Source organism: Hypomesus transpacificus, chromosome 21 (assembly GCF_021917145.1).
Source record: "Hypomesus transpacificus isolate Combined female chromosome 21, fHypTra1, whole genome shotgun sequence".
NCBI lineage: Eukaryota > Metazoa > Chordata > Actinopteri > Osmeriformes > Osmeridae > Hypomesus > Hypomesus transpacificus.
In genome coordinates, this window is record NC_061080.1 from 5,144,181 (window position 1) to 5,165,836 (window position 21,656).

The 21,656-nt window shown below is 40.1% G+C and overlaps 1 protein-coding gene across 2 annotated transcripts in view; it reads left to right on the forward strand.

The window, feature by feature from the left end:
• The first annotated feature begins 450 nt into the window (after nucleotides 1-450).
• The window catches only part of si:ch211-126j24.1 (phosphofurin acidic cluster sorting protein 2), a 39,445-nt gene continuing 18,239 nt past the window's right edge, over nucleotides 451-21,656 (forward strand). For both annotated transcript variants that reach the window (XM_047043794.1, XM_047043795.1), the window contains exons 1-5: nucleotides 451-838; nucleotides 14,182-14,269; nucleotides 18,814-18,903; nucleotides 19,679-19,804; nucleotides 21,021-21,183. In XM_047043794.1, the coding sequence (XP_046899750.1) occupies nucleotides 507-838; nucleotides 14,182-14,269; nucleotides 18,814-18,903; nucleotides 19,679-19,804; nucleotides 21,021-21,183 (799 nt within the window). In that variant the 5' untranslated portion in view covers nucleotides 451-506. The remainder of the gene's footprint in view (nucleotides 839-14,181; nucleotides 14,270-18,813; nucleotides 18,904-19,678; nucleotides 19,805-21,020; nucleotides 21,184-21,656) is intronic.

Consider the following 21,656-nt stretch of genomic DNA (forward strand, 5'->3'; position numbering starts at 1 on the left):
TTTGTTAGAAAATCACTAGATGGCAGCAGAGCACATATTGTGAAAATTGAACCAACAACATAATTTAGTAGTCCTAAAACTACTAAATTATACTTTTTAATGTTTGAGTGTGACTTGATTGACAGTTTTTTCTCTTACCAGAATGTCTTCCGGATATAGAACAGTATGAGACTATTATATTGGCATGCGAGAAACTGGAATCAAAACGGTTGTTTCTGATTTGGGTGTAGTTGACAACGGAGGTGTATGTTAAACTCTCATGATTGAGATCTCTATTTTAGCCACAATGCTTCACTATGCAAGACAAATGTAGGCAGTCAATTATTATTGCTCTTAATGCTTGTGTAGCCTGTCTCATTGATGCAACCATTGCTTCAATGAACCTAACTGTTCTGGAGAATGAGATTCTGATGAGCGCCCCTAGCGTGGTAGCTCCTGCGTACCAAAGAAGCACCGCCCAGATTTGAGTTGAGTCGAATACCTCGTTTTCCACTATCTATTTATGCATGCGGGTCAGACAGACGTCCGACCAAGGAGTTGATGTAATAGTGATCAAGGAGCGAGCATCAGCCTGTGATAGCCTGAGCTGCTACCCGGGACAGGCGATGATGGCAGCGGTCGTGGAGAGAGGAGGAGTACGGGCCGCTTTCTTGAATCCAGGGAGCGGTGGCGGAGTCTGTGGACCTTTCCCAGCGCCCGTTCTCTCTGCTCCCGGAGGCGCGGGTGGAACGGTTGGAATGGGTTCGAGTTCTGGAGGATCCGACGGTCCCATAACCGTGCCAATGAATCTTTTTGCTACATGGGAAATAGACCGCTCTTCTCCGAGCTGTGTACCAAGGTAATGTGCCAGTAAAAAAATGTTTCCCATTGTTTGTGGGCGTACTGATGGTTTGAATAGCATAGGCTACTATAGCTTAATTATCACAGCTTTGTCACAATACTCAGTAGATAGTTAATATACAGGACAACAACCCTATATATTGTAAAAGTCAAATGACATTTCACCACTAAGCCACCATGGGCTTTGTGTCGACCAAATGTTTCTATTAATACTGCCAAAGTCGATGTTCTCATTCGCCACAATGCTCTGCACAGACACGGGCTAGGCTACACCAGCAATTGTAGAGCAACCAAATTTAAGTGTTTTGGATTTCTTACTGCCTTATTTTTTTACTAATTAGTCTGATTGTTTTGGACGACATTCCAAGCCTTAACAGAATGCAGGCTTTAGGCTACCAAAAGCAAACCTAGCTACTTGCTCACGACTAGAGAACGCTTTAAACTTTTTATTTGCAAGAATATAATTATTAATAAAGCAATTTGGTTTAGGCTACTTGATATCAGGGGATCGGTTTTAATTGGCTTCGGGAATTGAGCAAAGAATCTTCGGATGCCCCAGTTACCTTAAAATCGTAGGGTTCGAGTTTGAGAGATTCGCATGTTGCACTCTGGCAGCAATATTGGATTTTTGTAAATACACTATTTTGTAGTTAGGGCCCGGCGTTTCAATAATGTCAGTTGCTCAATAACATGCTATCATTACCAATTATTGGTATTATTGTTCTACATTGGTAAACAAACTTCTTGCATTGTATATTTGGTGAACAAAATGATAGGCTTTCACATGGGTTTGAGCTCATAGATTTTCATTCCTAAAATTCACAGCTGCTACTCAATGAATTTCAGAGCTTGTAGGCTACTAACCAAAATCCATCTTCCAGTTGGCATAAATTTCAACTAGTTAAAACGACAATATTGAAACCCTAGGTTCAGAGGTGTAGCCTAACTGTGCTGTCAGACTACTGAGCTTACAGTATTTCTTGTGAAAAACACCCAACAAATAAGATGTTGTTATCCAGCACAAATTGAACAGTGTTTGTTTACTATAGGTATGTGTACAGACTATTCACCAAGACCAAGCCTTTAGTAAACTATGTTTTTAATATTCAGTAGCCAATCAGTGTCTGGGACAGGTTTATCCTGTTTATACCATATGCTACCTTGGCATTCTCCATGCAATATACCTTTTTATCCACCTGCTAGGTGGATAGTACAAGTTCAAAAATAAGTAGGGAATGTACTGTAAGCCGTGTTGGCACCCTGTTGAGATGTAAATGAACTGTAGCCTGTAGGAGTGTCATACTTGGTAAAAATGAATAATTTTCTGTCTAGTGTACAGGCGTTAGATTATTGTATAGGAATTAAATAGAAAGTGAGAACTACGGGAACTACTACAATTTAATTTATTAGTGAGTTACAAGTAGCACAATACCTGGTTGCCTTGAAGTAGGTTGTAAAAAGTGATATATATAGACCACTAACAGAAAGTAGATCTTGTTTATTCACCCTAATTTATCTCTGTCAGAGAACAGAAGAAGGACTGTAGCCTTCCGTGGATCAGTTACAAGCTTTAAAATCCCCCCCCTACACACATACACACACACACCTTAGCACCCCTCATACACACACCAATATAAACATATAAACTCAGCTCCACCCTTATAACCTGTCTCATTAGTCTCTCTCTTTTTCCTCATCCTCTATTTCCAAAACACGGTTGCATGGCCACACACTCTACCCCTGACTCTCCCCCCATATCTTTAGCTTAATGACGGTAAACCCACTCAGGAATAGATCGGAGCACGGTAATTAAACGTGTCTGCCAGAATCAGGTTAGCCGGCCAACAGACCACGTCAATTATTCAAGAGGGTTCATTGCTGTTTAATTGGTGTGGGACACATGTAAGGCCATTATTTCTGTTGGAGCGTGTTAGTCTGGAAGATGGGTTTGGCAGTAACAGTGTTATATTTCAGTTTAGAGTCAGAACTCACCTGTGTCCAACTGTCCATATATGGGAGTCTGGCTTGAACTGATCGCCAACCACCTGCTTGTAGATTTGTCTTTAAGTCTGATCACCTAATATATTATGATTACATTATTACAGTAACTATGATTTCATTAGCATCTGTGCTGCTGATTAGCACAGGAAGGAAAAACACAACAAAAAGCTAAATGAAATATGAAAGTGCCTCTCAGACACGGGCCTATACACAGCTCTCCACATTCAGAACAGATGCATTGTGAGTAAATGCTCGATAGGAAAGGAATGCTATCAATAAACTAGTTATTGATACCATTCCTTGATGCTGTCAGTTACTAGTGCTCTCTTGAGACGGTACATGATCGAAGGGCTACTTTGGTTTCTAAAGCCAGTACTTAACTTGGAGGCATTTTTTTTGTTTATTGGTAAAGTAAGACTGCTTGAGTAGGTGGTAATGTAATTGTTACAATTGCACACATGGACTGAAGTGCACTTAACACCTACACTGCACTTTACAAAAGAATGTCACACGGTAAATGTAACTTTACATGGTTTGGTTTGGGAGGTTACATCATTCAGCCTTTTACCACTCCAGTCCATAAAAACATCTACCCCCTAAATCCACTTAGTTCAGTAATAGAGCAAGGGTACGTTTGTCACCAGACGAATGGTCGTAATTGATCCCAGCTTAGCGCAAATCCGTGATTTAAGTTCCTGATTCTTCTGGCCCCGCTGTCATAGGATTTGATGTCTTCCTTGTATGCTCTGTGTTTCCGTCTCTCCTCATCCTGAATATTTTAAACACAGGGTGAGGCAGACTTTGATTTAGAATTAATTACTATCGGGAGGGAAAACTAATGCTATCCCACACCAACGAAAGCTGAGTCCATCTTGAAAAAAGATAACTGAACCCCACGGGTTTGACAAAATTGCGGTTTCTGATGTCATAGCCTCAGGCCATTTTTTATGTGATTCGGGGCCAAAGAAACTCCAACCTCCAACTATTAACACAATTTATCTAGCCTGCTCACAGGGTTTTGCTCAATTAATGCAACACCCACTATCATAATGCATTTTGGATGTAAATATTGTTGTCATGGCTGTGAATGACATATGTTTTGTCCGAGACTCATGGATATGAAGGGAGGTTGGCTCTTGATTTTGAGCTTAGCAACTGATTTTGAGCTGAGCACTACACACCTTTTGATTATTAGATTTTCCCCGCTTTGGACATGTCTTTGGATCTTACACAGTGCTTTTGTAAGAGCTTGCAGTCTGACATTGCTTCATGGTTTCACATTGCACCCAAATGTTTGCAGGCTAGCCAGATGCTTAGCATTTTGAACAGCTGCAGCAACACAAACTACAGCGGGGGTTGGAAAGACTTGCTGGACCACAATCTACGCTCACTTTTTCAGGGTAACTACACATACTGACCGACTGGTAAACACACACTAGCAAGCAAGCACCTAGGCACGCCCACCTCATACATTTGCCAAGATAGTCTTCACTGTCATAGTCTTTGTGGACCTATTCCAATTCTCTTTTTCTTACTATGATCCTTAGCCTTGCCATAGACAGATTGGAAGTGTCAGACTGTGTCACCAAAACGGAACAGAAATGCCACTGTGAACAGTTAACGTCTGTAGGTGGCCCAATAGACTGCCTAGAGGGAGACCACTCTTCCATAAAATGCACATTATTGCTGAGGTCCTGCAGAGATCTGTCTTGGAAGATAGGCCTTCTTCAGTTTTGTACTTTTCCACATCCCTAGAATTTTTATTAGTTGATTAGGCTATATATTGGCAGTACTTATTTGCCAAATGTTGTCCTTGGATATATTACAACCTTGTTTACATTACAAGGGCAAGTTTCCCCCTCCAAATCACTAAATCCCCCCTCCTAGTGGGAAGATGTGGTATTGATGCGTACCATATGCCAATATTGACATTCATGTTGCACACATCCAAGACAACAACTGAGACCGTTTCTCCCCTCCCTGCTCTGGAAAAGAGAAACATTGTAATGGTATACTATATGGCAAAATATGTTATTCAAGATGCAGAACCAAACCATTGTGTATACCTTACCACCAGACAGAAGGCCCACATTGGCACCCATGGATCCAACCTCCCTCCTGTCCTCGCTCTTTCACTTTAGTCTCTGCAACACTTTGAGGATGCCGAGAGGCGGCTTTAGAGCTGTGCTGTGTTAAGTATGCCCAAACAGAATGAGACATTTCAAGTTATTGGTCGACAAAATTCTAGGTTGACTTTTCATAAAGGTGGCCCTCTTAATGAACGGAGTGAGCATTTGCTACCAACACGGGGACCAAGGGCTATTTTGAAATGATTCTGCCCGTGAAAAATAGCATTGAGAAGCTGACTTTCTCGTATCTGTGTGTCCTACCCAGACAAGTAGCTTCCTTTCCTGTCGGGAGTACGCCAGATAGCGTAGCTGTGATCTGGAATTCCTCTGAAGTGAGGAGGAAAAAGCGAGGGAAGCACAGTTTTTACTTCAAAGGATACTGGAAGGTAGTTTTCTTGTTTAGCACTGAACTCCAGGGCTTGGTTTAGGGGACTTTGAATATTGACAATGTGTATAGCTCAGTGCTAACCTGTGTTTGGATACAAATAGGAAGGCATAGCTTCAGTGCAAGGTGACCCTAACCTTACCAAAGGCATTATTTTATTTTAGTATTCTGTGGTGGATGGCAATTGAATGAGGCCATTGCAAAAAAGGTACAAAAATGCCCTTCCCATGTTACAGCCTTTAATCTTTTTAACCTAACATTCGGAGAAGGTGGCATGGCACATCAGTATGGAGATATTGCCATGGAAACCTTCAAAATGAATGTGTGTGTGTGTGTTTGCTTGAGTCCACGTGTGTCATGTGAAAGCATTACCATTGTCTTATCCCCTTACTCACCTCAACATATCCCCAGCAACACAACTCAGGATGTGACATCAGTTCTTCCCTGTTTTTATTGGCATCTGCTGGGGTTGCAGTGTGAAGAGAGAGGGAGGGGGGTGTGGGGCAGCCTGGCCGTTATTCCCTTCCCCACTACACTGATGACAGGAAACAGGATAAGGATTGGGAAATGGTGCATGCATTCCAGCATTCACAGTCTGCTCATACAGTAGCATAGAATTCCCTGCCATTTGACACTGCGTCAATGTGGGGTTTTGAGTGTGTGAGAGAGAGAGAGACAAACAAACTGGGCATGCATGCAATCACAGTCAACCAAGCAAAATGTACCATGTACCATGACCTTTACAAAACAAAACAAAAAGCTCTCCAGCTAAGCAACACCATCATTAAATGCCCAGTTTCTAAATGCTGACTGATCAATAGCAACTATCTGCTAACATCCCCGCTGACCTCAAATGGTGTGCTTGCATTTGTTTGGAAGGACACGGACAGGAAGACTAATCTATATGGATCACTTCTCTAGTCCGCTCTCTTGTTTTAGTGCGGAGCCTGCAGATAATGTCATTGTTCCAGATCGGTGGTGTGGAAGTGATGGGTTTAGTCTGTGGTCCAGTGGCTAAGGCCAAGGATACAAAGCCCAGTGTTGTCATTTGGTTCAGGCATTCTGTCTTGTTTTGTGCAGGAGATCCGGTCGCTCACTGTCCCCTCCCTGTGTGAATATTGCAGGGCTTGCAAGTATCACCACCCTGTGTTGGAAGCCCCGATGTCATGCCTGTTTTTACATTTTGCATATATTTCTTCCCCTTCAGAACATACCTAGCCCTTGGGATAATAATTTACCAACAAGTACCAGTAGCTAAATGTTTGTGTTTACTTGGTGAGAGGTTTGGATTTACTTGTCAGCTCATGTGCTCAATGTGCCCACGCATGTCTCATTTGAAATTGTAAGCAGATATAGACTATGCCTGAACATGTAACAGCATTGTTCAAGATTTGTATACAACTCCAACCTGTTCAATACTACAAGGCCTCTTGCTAAGTTACGTCCTAGCCTGTGTCATTTCCTGCCTCAACCATTTTGTACCCTCCAGCTGTTGTGACGGTGAACGTGACTGACAGTGTGTGGCACCAACCAGCTCTCAGTCTGAGGCGATGTGGCATGTATATAGTCTGTTTCAGTGATGACTCAGCCTGAGTTGGTTCATTCACATTCACTTGGAACTGTCCTAGTAGTGAACGTTGATCGGCTGCAGGAATAAGGTCAGTGAGGCTGGGCCAGTTAATAGGGTTGGCCAAGGCCTCTTGGGCACTAACTGCACAGCTTACCTATCTGACTGTGAGAGGCACAGAACCTTCTAGCATATTGTTGATGTGTTAATCTCATAGGAACTGGCTAGTGCGGTAAGATCACCCCATGGAGACTTTATAATCACAGTCATGTCTTGACAGGCTCGTCACTTATCCTCTAAGGAACACAAGTTTACCATTCAAGCTCAAGCCATTGCTTGTCTACAAAAATATACAAAATGAATTCATTATTAAGTCATGATATCAATGTTCAAAATTCAACCAAATAACCTAATACTGTTTTCAAGAGCACTTACTATTTGTCTGTCAACATGATTCAAGTTCTAGCAGCCTTTTGACTTATTATTGCAGTGCTAAGGACACACTTTTAAACAATTTCAATACTCAGCACTACATTTTGTAGTACAGGTGTTCCTTTAAATGACATAATCATTGAACAATATTGACAAAGAATTCATAAGAGCATTCCTTTTTCTCAGTTAAACAGTTTACAACACTGTCACGGGACGGTTGTACTAAATTCTACATCTAAACGGACCAGGCTATTAGATTTTTGAGGACATTTGTATTTAGTAGGCTACATTTTATAGCCTTTTCCTGGTACAGTGAAGAAGAAGAAAATATCTCTAGTTGCCTCTAGTTTGGCTCGCTCTCTTCGCGTCCCAGCCCCTTTACTCTGATTGGTTCTCTAGTCTGCAGCGAGTTTCCTACTTATATCTCGAGAAACGGGCACCCTGCAAAGTTAACATTTTGCAAGTGCCCTCTGAAAAGTTAATATTTTGCGGTATTGAACTAATGTGGTTAACAAAGGCCTTCAACAATGAAATTAAACTAAGTGTAGTAATTGTCAAAACTGCCTGCATATTGCAAATGTACTAGTGCTGTATGGTGAATTAGGCCTACAATTATGACAACTGGCTCAACCATTTTGCATGTAATGACTTCTGTTATGAACTAAATGTTTAGATGTTTGTGGTGGTCACCTTTTGATCAACATAAGCAATTTATAACATAGGAAACAGTGGACAAATGAAGGCTACTTAATCATTTGCATGAATGTAGGGTACCACACATTGGCAATTTGAATTTAATAGATGTGGAGGGTGAACAAGTACTACAGAGATGACAGAATTTAAATCGTGATCTGAGAAATATAGGTACCAAAACCACTGAGAAGAACTGTCTATAATACCAGAAATATGTGTGTCATCGACATAATCGCGGGCATTGTTCCCTATTTATAGTTCAAGTAATCTGTATTTGTGTGTTTCACTGACATCTTAATCACTGACTGCATCACGGGTACTATGCACCAGTTTAATTTATCTCAGGTTATTATAGATATAGATAAGCTTACTTGATAGTGATGGACAGTGAAGCCTTTCCATATCTATATTGTGAAAGATGCTACAAACAATCTTTACTTTTGATATGATAATGAGGACTAGACGGGGTAGGATCCAAGAGCAGAGTTTATTCAGAGTAGTCAGGTAAAGGCAGAGGTTGTTTTACAGGCTAACAGGGTAGTACAGGGAATCCAAGAATGTGGGTCAAGATACAGGCAATGATGGGTATTCACTGACTGGGCAAGACTTGTGATCGTGAAGACAGGCTAAGGTCTTTACTAATTTACTAGTATTTACTAATGTATTGACTGAACTACACAAGAACAATACTTTGCATCGGACAATACACAAACAAACTTCAATAATAAATCAATATACAAGACTGTGTCGCCAATGCCCTTAATATTCTGGATATGCAGAATTTGCAGCCAATTAAATGGTGTACAAGACCTAGGTTTGACAGATTTAAGAATGTATATTCATGTTTTAACTAAATTAAAAATAATTGTTAAAAATAGCCTATTTTATTACACCTCTCGTGGAAAAACTTTAACAAGCAACATTTTGCTTATACATTCTCTGGAAAGTTACTGGGAAGTTTTTGACATTGTGATTTCTTAAATGGCACTTAATTAAATCATCCATTCATTGCTGTCATTGGTAAATGTGCCTCCCTCCAAACTTGCTTTTAGTTTCTTGTAGATATTTGTCAAGCAGTGGCCCCACAATTATTTGGCAGCCATTATGAAATGTGTATTTACTGTAATGGTGGAGGAAAGTGATGGATTATTTAATTGACATCTGTTATTCTTAGTTATTCGCAAACACTGTAAGTAGCTGTATACTAGTAGCTCAGTATACTTCCATGGTTTTTGTTTTTATTGTCTTCTCTTTACCCATTTAAACACATATCACTTATTAGCACTTTAGGATTGTTTTCAACACTTTCAGTTGTGCTGTTGTAAGAGAAATTTACATGGTTTACTGTCAATTATTCCAAGAAAGACAATCACCTCCCACTGTCGTTTGGACAACATGTTTACTAGGAAAGGAAAGGCCTGCGGAGGCAGAAGATTCACAAACAGCACTGTAAAGGTCACCAGCTGAGGGACTGTTGATGTTGTGCTATCGTCTGTGCCGTAAGGCCATGGCTGTGCCGTTATGAGGCCTGCTGAACAGAGGTATTATGTAGGACACGGTGGAGCATTGAGAGGATGACATGAGAGTGTAGGAAAGGGATTCTTTTTTTTTACGGGATGGTGAAGAGAAAAGGAGACAGAGGCACAATTGACAGAGCTCACAAACAGTAGGAAAGCCCTAAAGAAAGGAAGAGCATGAAAGAGATGTTTATGCCTAACATGTTACTATGGCTGTTACAATGTATAAATAAAATATATTTTGTGACAGACATAACTACAACTAAGAGGAAGTGCCACCTTATCTAGACTATAGAAAAATATTGTACTGTAACCCTACTTGTAGTGTAGTATCTAAAAGTCTATCATTCACCTGACAGATACCAGTCCACTGACAGATTAAGATGTGTCTTGGTCTCTGTTTGGTGCTTAAAGGGGACAAGCTTGACCAATCAGACATAATCTTCTTATGACCGTGCTCAGGGAGCAGTGACCAACATGTTTTTCTGCCGTCCCAAGGCAGTTACAAGATTAGCAACTTGACAATGTTTGGAGAGTTAGACTCAAAGGCTAAAATAATTATGGTAGTCAAATACTGTACATATTAAACAGGTGTTGTTTAAATCCCAGGTCATAGAAACAAGGGCATCATGTTAATGAATGTATTTTGTAATTCGATATGCTGTGGACTAAAGATCTCACCAGAACTCAGTTGAATACAACTTCTTGAAAAAGGAGAGTTACTTCACTGTCAGTGTGTCTTTCTTTTGTGCGTGGGAAAAGATAGGTTTTACTAGGTAACCCCATATGGGTAACTCCCAAAATCATGGCTACCTAGTTGGCTAGTCAATTGGCTTATTACCATTCATTTTCAAGTTTTGCAAGCTAACACGAGAAATGGGGATATCATCATCAAACCAGGTTGCCAGGCCAAGCATTCAGTGAGCAGGCTTTAAGGTGTAAATGTGCATAGTTGCCATATCTAACATCTAATTGAGCCAAATTTGTGTCATGAAAATGAATACCCTAAAATTGTTGTTGTTGCAGACTGGCTACTGTTAATGCGAGTTTGTTTTCAGTATCCTTGCTGGACTGGCCAATTAGTGTGCCTGTTAGATACCACAGGGTTGGTCTTGCTACCTGATTGACAACCATTATTGGCAGATGTGCAGTATCACCATGTAATTCGTTCCTCTGATTGATTGGAGGTTGACGCAGTCACATGTGATCTGCGCCCAGACAGCTTGTATTGGAAAGATGCAAGACTGATAGGTGAAGTGTGTGTGGGTCAAAAATCAATGTTGTGTGTGTGTGTGTGTTTCTTGACGTGTATGTGCATGCATGTGTGCATTAAATAGCAACAACCTGCATTTTGTCAGCGGTTGAGTCTTCAAGCTTGATCTTGAAGACTCAAGCATCCAATCACCATAGTCCTCCATCTGTATCTTCTAATATAGCTCTCCCTTCCAGTGATAAGAGATGGTTGCAATTTATGAATGGGATTAAGTGTGTCTTGTGTGTACGCTGGACGGATTTGAAAATCCCATGAAAGTTCGATTTTCTAGTGTGCACATTTATAAAATTTTTTATATATTTATAGCATTTGGACTGTTCTGGTGTGTGTGCATCCGGTGGCATTCAATCAGCCCATCGTGTGCTCTCAATGTCACTCTGCAATCTTCCCTTGCGTCCATAAATCTGTGGCGTGTCTCACGGGAATTGAGTTGATGGGCACTCCGCTCCTGTCCTTCAGTGTCACACTCCACTTGTTAATCCAAGAGCATCGCACTACTTTCAAGGGTCAGAGGTGTTACTCACTAGAGCCGCCGTGTGTGTGTGTGTGCCAGAGTGCTTGTGCATGCATGTACGTGTGTGTGCATGCACGTACGTGTGTGTGCTTTCATTTGTTAGAGAGTATGTGTGTTCAAAATACAGACAGAGCTAGGGACCAAGAGACTCCCCAAGGTCAGAAGCATAATTAAGTCAGTCTGGTGAATGCTAGAGCTCTATAACACAGAAGCTAAGCATCTCATGCTGTGGTTCATGGTGGCTTAATCGAAGACAATGTTTGCATTCAAAAAAAAAAAAGTCAACAATATTAGTCAACAAACATATTGGCATTTGGTAATGAATGAGCAGGGAATGGGGCATATGGATTCAGTGCTGAAGTACCAATTTTAGCCTAGGTACTACTGTAGGCACAACATACGTGTAGACAGAATTGATGTGTGTCACACACATGCACCTTCATGTAATTAAGCTTAGGTTTTAGCATTAACCCCCAAACATTTCCCAGGGGGCAAAGGCAAAATCGATACTTCTGCCATACCTTAAAACATTTGAGCAGTGTTCTGCTTTTCTATTGGTCTCGAATCCCTCACCCCGACCTTAACAACAGAGGCACATACTACACACAATTCTCAAGAGGCCATGCCAGATCTAAACACAATCCATCAATGGTCACTAATTATCATCATCCAGACTTGTCAGTGGTTATTTGAAGTTGATGGCTGTATACAGACAACCATTAAACAACAGAGAGGCCTGTTGGATTTAACTTTTGTCGGAACGTAAAAATATTGTGTAGCCTTTGTTTGTGTGCGTATTGAGTAGTGGTTGATTTGCTTCCATTGACCAATGTATCGTAAGTCTTTTAAAAATGTTTTATCTCTCTTGGGACCGGATCCCACTTGATCTCCCTGTCACTCTAATTGAACATTTTATCAGAGGTGCTATTAAAAAGACATGTTTGTTTGTGATGCCTGACAAGGTCCACTGGGCGAAAAGCGGCGTCAAAAGGAAAGAAGAATGCTCTTTGATACAGTGAAAATCTAAAAGATGAGTAGGCTTTCAGGAAGAAAGGAATATCAAATGAATGTTAAGTTAAACTTAATAGATTTTTTTGTCAGGCGCACTCTCTCTGTCTCTCTGTCTCTGTGTCTCTCACTCTCTGTGTCTCTAAATGGCATTCACAGAAAATGTCCAGTCAGGTTTTGTGCTGAGCTAGAGTCCCTCGAGACACACCAGTGCCATTGTGTTCAAGTTTATATGTCTCTGTTAGTTTCTGTTTACGTTGGTTTGCTTTCCCTGCATTTGTTGTCCATGCCAAGCAGTATCAAGAGGGGCTAAGACCAAGGAGATTGGCCCCAACTTCCCTTATGTAGTGTCTGATAATGTGTGCAAGTACAGTATGTGCCTGCGTGGCTCTTTGAGAAAATGTGCTGAGTCAATATATTTCAAGTTTGAAAGAGAACTTCCTATTTCAACAAGAAATACCTTCCTTTAATTAAGGTTGACAGACTGTGAAGGAAAGCAAAAACCTTCACTTTTACTTCCAAGTTCCTTATTAGTGAAACACAATTACACTTATAGACATTACCGTATACTTGAAATCTATATTCAGTTGTCAGGACTCGTCAGGTAACATGGCCTAAATCAAATGGTCACTGTTCTATAAATTGCTTCCACTAATAAAGCAAATGTAGGTATTGTAGATATTACGTTTTCATGTAATCCACTGTAAAGCACTCTCCAAACATAAAAAAATAAAAATAACAATAGGTTATGTCTTGGTTTGCTTGTGTAACTAGCCATCGACGTGAGCCACTTAAGAAAACAATGATTCTCTCCTCCCTTTGATCTAAAAGGGTGCTCCCTCTTTCCTTACACAAAGGAACTTACCTGCTCTTCTGGCTGTTATACCGTATTGATGGTGAACTAATTAGCTCTCTCTGGAATAGCTGCTTGAGGTACTCCCTCGCTCACATCGAAAGCCTGGATGCTCTTATAAGCCGGTTTGATTTTAAAACAGTTAATCTATCTACATCAGGGTTTCCCACAGCACTTTTCAGTTAAGGTGGCCGCCTAAGCAACACACGCCTGCCGCCTTAACTACGTAGTAAAATTTTTAAAAAAATACCGCACAAACGAACCCCCACCCCCCCAGTCTGATGGTAAAACACACCCTACCACCTTAACTAACCAATGTTCTGCAGGAAACCCTGTACATAATACCTAAAGGATGTCTATCTTCAGATTATATCTTTGTTTCTTTCGACAACATATCTATCTATCCATCTGTGCAATGTCCTGTGCTATAACTCGCTCTTTCTCACTTAATCTCTTTGTCTTCCTCTGCTTTCCCAGCTAGGCCTGGCCACTACGTGTCTTATGAATGGGAGTATTGTCCAAATGTGTATTTCATAAATGTAATGAATGTGAGAGACTCTGACTTATGTCCTCTCCTGTGTGGATGAAGGAGCATATGTGGGATACACAAGCTTGGATCTCCCGTTACATCCATGTTCCTTTTAGAGAGGAAAAAAAAACTTTCATCATTGTATCATGAAGAAACATTGCTTGATTTCTCATTGGGGGATACTTTTCTCAGTGTATGCTCTGAATCTTTTCGTCTTTTGTAAGCATGTTACATTCTGGGGGGTTTTCAACTTTGTGTTATGCTGTGAAATCCAGATAGAAAATCTCAGTCAAAATTACAATCTCCATTCATTGAATGTTTCCTTACAAGAATGTATGACAATGTAATTATTGTAATAATATTCAAACATTGTTAATTGTAATCAATTCAGATTGGTTAAGGAATACTAAATAAAATATTTTCTCCTATGTCTTCCCCAGGTTGTGCAGCCTCACCCTCAAGAAGCTCATTGTCCTGAAGGAGCTTGATCGTGAGCTCAGCTCTGTGGTCATTGCTGTGAAAATACAGGTGAGAACCACACAGACACTTTAAGGCATGTTGTGTTCACGGCACCACAGATTGACCTTAGGGAACAGGGGTTATTTTTCCAGAAAGTGGGTTTATTGAAAACCCGGAGTTGAGTAACCCGGAGTTGAGTAACCCTGAAATGAGGCTAACTCTAGGTTTTCCATTCCAGAAAGAGGTAACGCAAAATTTTGGTCAGTGTCCATGATAACTGACTCTGTGAATCTAACAGGTTTTCCATAACAAACTCTGCATTTCTACCTATCCCCTCTGACTTTCTAAGCCTGATAGGCTACAGATGGCAGTCATGGGGTGTCCTTTCCTGGTTCGGCCGACTGATCTCTAACAAAATGTTATTCACTTAGTTATACGTCGGTAGAGGATTATAAGACTGTGATTCGATGTGCTTTAATTCCCTGATGAATACCCAAGTTAACGTTACCGTTTCCCTTCACACTCCATAGTATAATTGAGCAACATTCTCAGCCTTTACATCGCTAATGTTACACACCGTGGATGTGCACTCAGAACCAACCAAATGCTTTTTGGCAATGAAATAAAGACAAATCATTAAAATGTTATTTGGTCTTCTTCATTGCCTACAAATATAAATCAAACAATTAGTAAAATATAGGCTATTGATCATAGAAGGGACATTATACACCTGTGACCATGCACCCTCCTGTAACTGGTGTTCCAGCAAATCAATTTCAAGATCAGCCTTTGTTCTTCTGCCCAAAGTACACCATCTCTTGGTCAGTTTTTGGCACTTGCTTTATGAGATGCAATTTGTACAACTCAACTGGTAACTGTGAATACACGAGATTACAATAAATTAAACAGTTCTTCACGCAGAATTCGCCTGACATTAAATGAACATCTCACTGTGTACAGCATCCATGCTCTGTTCAACAGGATCCAAATGTGCAAATCGTTTATATTCATTATTCTCATCATTTCAGTGTAGCTGAAAATTCCACACCAACCTGTAAATAAAAGTACAGGGGGAGACCAGTAGCTACCATACAAAGGCATCTCGGCATCCATCTCTGTGGCAGCAGTCAACGTCTCTTCATCATCTTAATCATCATCATCATCCTGTGATGAAAAGCTTTCTGTTGGGGGTTACTGCTACTACAAATTGAAATAGGCACCAACTTTACTTTGTATTGTGTCAAATATGTTTAAAATCAAGGTGATTTGTATTTGTTCATGTTATGCCATGGAAACAGTGCTTTAATTTAAAATAATGTTACAATTTAGAGAGTGAAGTGTCATGTTTTTCTTAGTAACATAATCCAAGTTTGTGTTTATTAGGGCTGTCCCCAAGATACCTCAAAGCTTTACTTCCACAAAACACGCAAAGGTTCTTAAGTAATGAAGGGACATGTCTCATCCTTCATATATTGATCCTAACGTAACAGGTGTAGTAGCGTTGCTCGTCAGTCACTCCCAATCTTGCCTGTAATGGGGTTTGAACTTTGAGACATTGAGGGTTTGATCCTCTGGCTAGCTCTTTGTTGGCGGGGGTGGGCAGTATGTGAGCTTGACCAATTCAAGTCGCTTACACTAGCATGCTTCATGTGTTTATTCTTATAGCAAACAGAAATATACCTATTGAGTGAAAGGGAACATCTCAACCTCTGGTGTATTACCCGGAGCCTGCCCCATGTGGTATGCAGTCTTGTCAATAGTTGCAGAGGTTGCCAAGGTGACTTCTATTTTTACAGAGAATGGAGAGAAAGAATGAAGGAAAAAGCCATTATTCTGACCTCTGGAGGGACTCTGCATTCTTCTGTGGTCACGGTGTTGCCAGAGGGAGTCTGTTTGCTGTCAAGAGGCATCTCATGCATCCTTCATTTGTTTTATTTGACCTCTTTACCAGAGCTATACCCTATATATTTTCAGTATGTCAGGCCCATTCATACTAAACTATGACACATGGTTATTACCTGCTAACGCTAATTTTGCGAAATTCCTGAATACATTTTGTATTCATTTAATGTTCACACTTTAAAAGTAACTTTAAAGCATTATTCAACAAGTCACCAAATATGCACTATATACACATAGTCTACCCAAGAGCCGCATGAATGAACATGGAGGATTTCTTGCATGGTCATGGAGTTTCATTTAGTTTTGAGAAAGGGTGATGAACGCTCCATGGAAAATTCCTGTCATTGGGTCTGACACTACAGCAAATCAAATTCTCTAGGTATTAATTAAAATAGCATAATGTTTTTTTTAACTTTTAGCAACTGAGCAGTCTGTCCTTGACTTTTTCTCAGGGCTTCTGTTTACAGAAAGATATGACTTATATTATATTGTTTCTAGCAGGCACTGAATCTCTCAATTTTCATAAAACAGTTAGCCTAAACATTTATTATTTTAGCCTAAAGTTAAATTTGGATTGAAATATTGGTTATTTCATTTCATTACGTCATTACATTTCTCATTTTAGCAGACGCTCTTATCCAGAGTGACTTACAGTAAGTAGAGGGACATTCCCCCCGAGGCAAATAGGGTGAAGTGCCTTGCCCAAAGACCCATCATTTTGCGTGGCCGGGAATCGAACTAGCAACAGCCTGATTAATAGCCCGATTCCCTAACCTCTCAGCCATCTGACCTCCCCATTTTCCCCTCCCCTTTTTCCAACTGTCATGATTTAAAAGATCATCTTAGTTTAGAAGAGGTTCAAAGTGTGTTTTGATTTCAATATTAAATATGCCTTAAACCTTATGGCCCAGTTTCAATGGAGTTCAACCCTGGGTCTTGGTTCCGTTACTTTGACTTCCTATCATTTATGCAACATTACATAACGTTTCAAAAGTGTTGTCTGAATTGACAAAGCACTGGACTGAATCCTGCTTGGTAGCGCTACACAGCCATATATAGCATCTGACTAGCATCTGATGTAAATCTGTCATGAGAAGAACTTGCAGGCTTAGCCTGTAGGCTCTCACAATTATGTATTACCGTGCTCTTACACTGTTCAGGTGGTAGAAAACCCAACAGAAAAACACTTAACTGTTCCATTCAAGTCTTGTGGTGTCAGCCAGAAAACCTTCCAATGAATTCCTTTATTCTGCCAAATCAAGCTTATTTTTCAGAATATAGTAATTGAAGTCCGTTCATCATCTTTGTAATGTTAATAATGACTGCCACTGCCTGCTACACTTGGTGGTACCTGTCAGGGTAGATGCTTAAATAAATCTTCTGAATGGAAAAACATAGGAAAAAAGGGTTGTTGGAGTAAGTTTGACTATGCTTGTTATTCTCTACAGACTGGATGATAAGCGGGAGGAAGAATTTTAAATATTGTCACCCGCTCTAAAGCCTCAGTGTTCAACAGATAGTTGAGGCTTTCTACAATTGATGGATCCAGAGATTTAGAAAAGCCAAAGTCAGCTAAACTGTTTTTTTGGGGGGTCTTCCTACATCTACTAAAACAATATACCTCATCTTTATGTCAGTGCATCCTTGTAGCATGGTATATAATACCATTGTTTACAAACTTGTGCAGCTACCATGCACAAACTTACCATATAGAACCCTGTGATGGTTGGTTCAGTCCAGTTTAATTCACCAAATCACTAATGAACCAAGAATCTTTTTCAATAAATGCGACAGTAATGCCCCTAAGAAGAAAGAAAAAAATACTTAGCCTTGGCTGTACTTTATATCTAGGCTACCTATCAAGCAATGAGCAGGTAGTGTTTGGTAGCCACATACCTTTTGTCTTCCAACTTTGGTATCAGTTAGCCTTGTAAACCGTCAGAGTTGAGCCATGCTGAGGGGGATGTCGTTTGTTTAGTTTTGTTTAGCAGATCTCATTGTGACGCTCTGTCACTTATATCAGCACCCTCTATTCCACTTTAGCTCGGCTTTACATATGACAGCTCGTTAGAAAATGATGCGACTGTCTTCTCCCTTTGGTCTTGTTAATGGTTGTATATCTCTTGTCCTTGACTACTGTGAAAAGCTATCCCAGCATTAAGTGTGACCTGCAGTGGGCTCTCTCTCGCAAAAATATTTGGGAATGTTTGTTTTCATCTGACTCACTCATTCGTCTGCACACACTTAGGTTGAGACATTCATACAAAGATAGCCTCTTGAAATTGGTCAAATTAGTACGTTTAGCAAAGGGACCAGTTGCTCCATGGTCCAGGATCATGAATTAATGGACACGCTAACTCACATAATCACTTATCTCTCACCTTTTGATCTCCTTAAGTAATGGTAGGAACCAAAATCTAGATTGAGAAGCGGTTCAGTAGGTGATGCCAACACACGCCACATGAATATAACCCAGACTAATTTGCTGAATACCAGAATGGTAACTGTTTGCAGTTTGCTTTCTGGTGAATAAAACACTTGATTGATGGAATCCTATTCCCTTGTAGAAAATGTGTGCCTCAAAATGCACCTCAGAACTGAATTAAGCAGAGAAAAACACAAGTTTATATAATTCTTGGAACAACACAAGTTACCAGATAATTTAATTTCTGTTTGCTTGTCTCAACATCTCAAAATGTTTCTGTTCTCAGGGCTCCAAGCGTATCTTGAGGTCTAATGAGTATGTCCTTCCCCCGGACGGGCTGATGGAGACCGACCTGGAACTCACCTTTTCACTTCAGGTTAGGAAAAAGGTGTATTGGGGAAAAGAAATGTTCGTGCCACTGATGTATTTTGACTATTGAATTTATTGATGGCATTGAAGATAGCACAGAGTTAAAATATTATTATAGGGATATGTATATGTTCTGTGTGGCAACTTTTGGACCAGCCTACACAGATTCTAAATACTCTTTTTAAGAGAAGGAATATATATATAATTTACATTTATTCATTTTGCATTATTGAAGTTCAAAAACAGTATAAGTGTTCTGAACACTTAAGATGTCAGTGTTGCTTGGAAAAGCTATAGTAAATGCATTTGCTCAGTTAGCGTTGTCAATCTGCTAGCCTGCTACTGTAAAAAAATACAATGTCCTCTTCTTAAGGTCAAGATTATAAATTGTATGACATTTGCACTAAACTCTTCAGATGCAGTTGTATTTCCTCCATCAACTTAAATTTTATCGACCTCGACCTCAAACCAGCTGGGTCTGCCAGTGCTCATCTTAACTGCTTATGCATTTATTTATTTTTCAGAAGCACAATAATGATGCAACAATTGATTCATGGTTGCTGAATTTAAGAGTCTGTTTAAGCAAAGGCAGAGAAGCCCAGTCTTTCGTTTCTTTCTTTTTTTTAAACTTACCTCCGACATTAGATCAAAGCCTTTTTCTCAGGTGAAGGATCTGAAAGCATCAAAGACATGAGAGGAAAACTCGCTCATTGTTTTGAGCTAAAGGATACAGCGTGATGTAACCTAGTGTCATGACCATCTTGTTTTCTGCCTTTCCTCAGTATCCCCACTTCCTCAAAAGGGACGCAAATCGGTTGCAGATAATGCTCCAGAGGAGGAAGAGGTACAAAAACCGTACCATTTTGGGTTACAAGACCCTGGCGGTGGGAGTAATCAACATGGCAGAGGTACAATGACAAATACATATTTATTTCGGTACAGAATTAAACATCTTGTTGGAGTCATTAGAACAGTTTGAATGCATTCAAGTCTACCTCCCACTTACATTTGGAGTCTCATGTAGACAGAACAATACAACTAAGTTGAAGTTATTGAAATGTAAACCTATATTATGGTTCTAGAAAATACTATTTTGTAATTTTTTAATTCTAAGACATTTTTACCTCATTTCCCCATTTTAGGGTACTACAAGTATTTGGGGTATTAACTCAAGAGCAGTGTCCAATTAGACAGTTGCGTGTAGTTAGCGCACGTAGAAGACAGTTGTCAATCCTATAGTATATCTATATCTAGGTTTCCCACATACACAGCAGTGTGAGGCAAATTAAGCTGCCTTTAATAAGCCCCTAAAATGTAAACAAATCAACTGGGGACTTTGCAAGAATCCTGGACATCCCAAAATCAATAGTTCATCATGTTTCGTCACTAAGAAGACAAAAGCACTGGTGAGGTCAGCTGTTGGAAATGACCCTATCAGCACCACAGAGAGTAAACTACTTGATGCGAACCACTCATAAACCTGAAGAAAATTAAGTCTGGGACTTTAGCCTCTTAGTCTCTAGATCATGTCAGAGCTTGAGTGCTCAATGAGGGAACCAAAATAACAAAGAAAAATGTGTATCACTCCGAGAAATGTTGGTTCTGACTATATGTTCTTTCCTATCTTTTCCTTTTTCGGAATGAATAGTGTTACGTTATTTATTTAACTACTTAAGTGTCCCATTTCCACTTCAGCAAAGGTTGCATCACTTAAAATGGCATTTCATGGACTTAACTATGGCGATAGGGAATCTGTCATATCCAGAGGAAATACTGTATATGTAAACAAAGTTGTCAGGCATGAATTCAGTTTGAAAGACAGGAAGACTTTTGGAGCATATGTGACAAAATGGTAGAATCCAATGTATGAGACATAGTGTAGTATGCACAAGGATGTAATCGTTGCTACTGTTTATCACACCAAAGCGGTGTGCTTGAGTGGGACGTGCTCCATATTTGAATGGGTCTATGTCCTGGATAGTGTTCCCATTGTGAATTGAAGAATAAAAACACGTTCATCGTGCATGTGCACACTAGGTTCCTTTGTGTGCTCGGAAATATGTGTCTACTGTAAAAAAAGAAAAAGAAATCTGTGTCATCTTGCAAGCTTCTGTGTGTGGTTAGGTGATGCAGCACCCGACAGATGGAGCTCAGATCCTCGGTCTCCATAGCAACGTGAAGGAGGCTCCAGTGCGTGCTGCCGAGCTCAGTGTGTATTCCCTGTCCAGCCAGCCCATTGACCATGAGGATGGCAGCGGGCAGACTGGCAACAAGACCAAAGCCTCAGGTGGGAGCCCCAGGAATCAGACTTGAGTCACAACTTGAGTTTTGAGAGAGTAAAAATTGGAGGGTAAAATTTAGTAAAATAGTGAAAAGATCAAACGTATGCCAAAGAAGTAATTATTCACACAAAAAAAAATTGGGCTGATAATTATAGTCTCTACTCTACAGTGAGTCTAAATGTTGAGGACAAAAACAAAATTATGGTACCCTACCCTTTTTTCCAAAGCAAACTTTCCATTTTCTATAGGTTTTTCAGTATTCCATTGTTCATTTTCCCTCCACACATTTCCACACTTGCATCTGAAAGTCACAAAATGGTTTATTTCTACTGAGATACATTAAGCTCATCACAGTCTTAAGAGTCCAATGACGGATTGTCCTTCCAGTATACCACCTGCCTCCACAAAGCCCTAACCAATACAAATAAGCCTTAGCAGTAGTCCTTTATAATCGATGTCACGGCAGCAAATGGGAGAT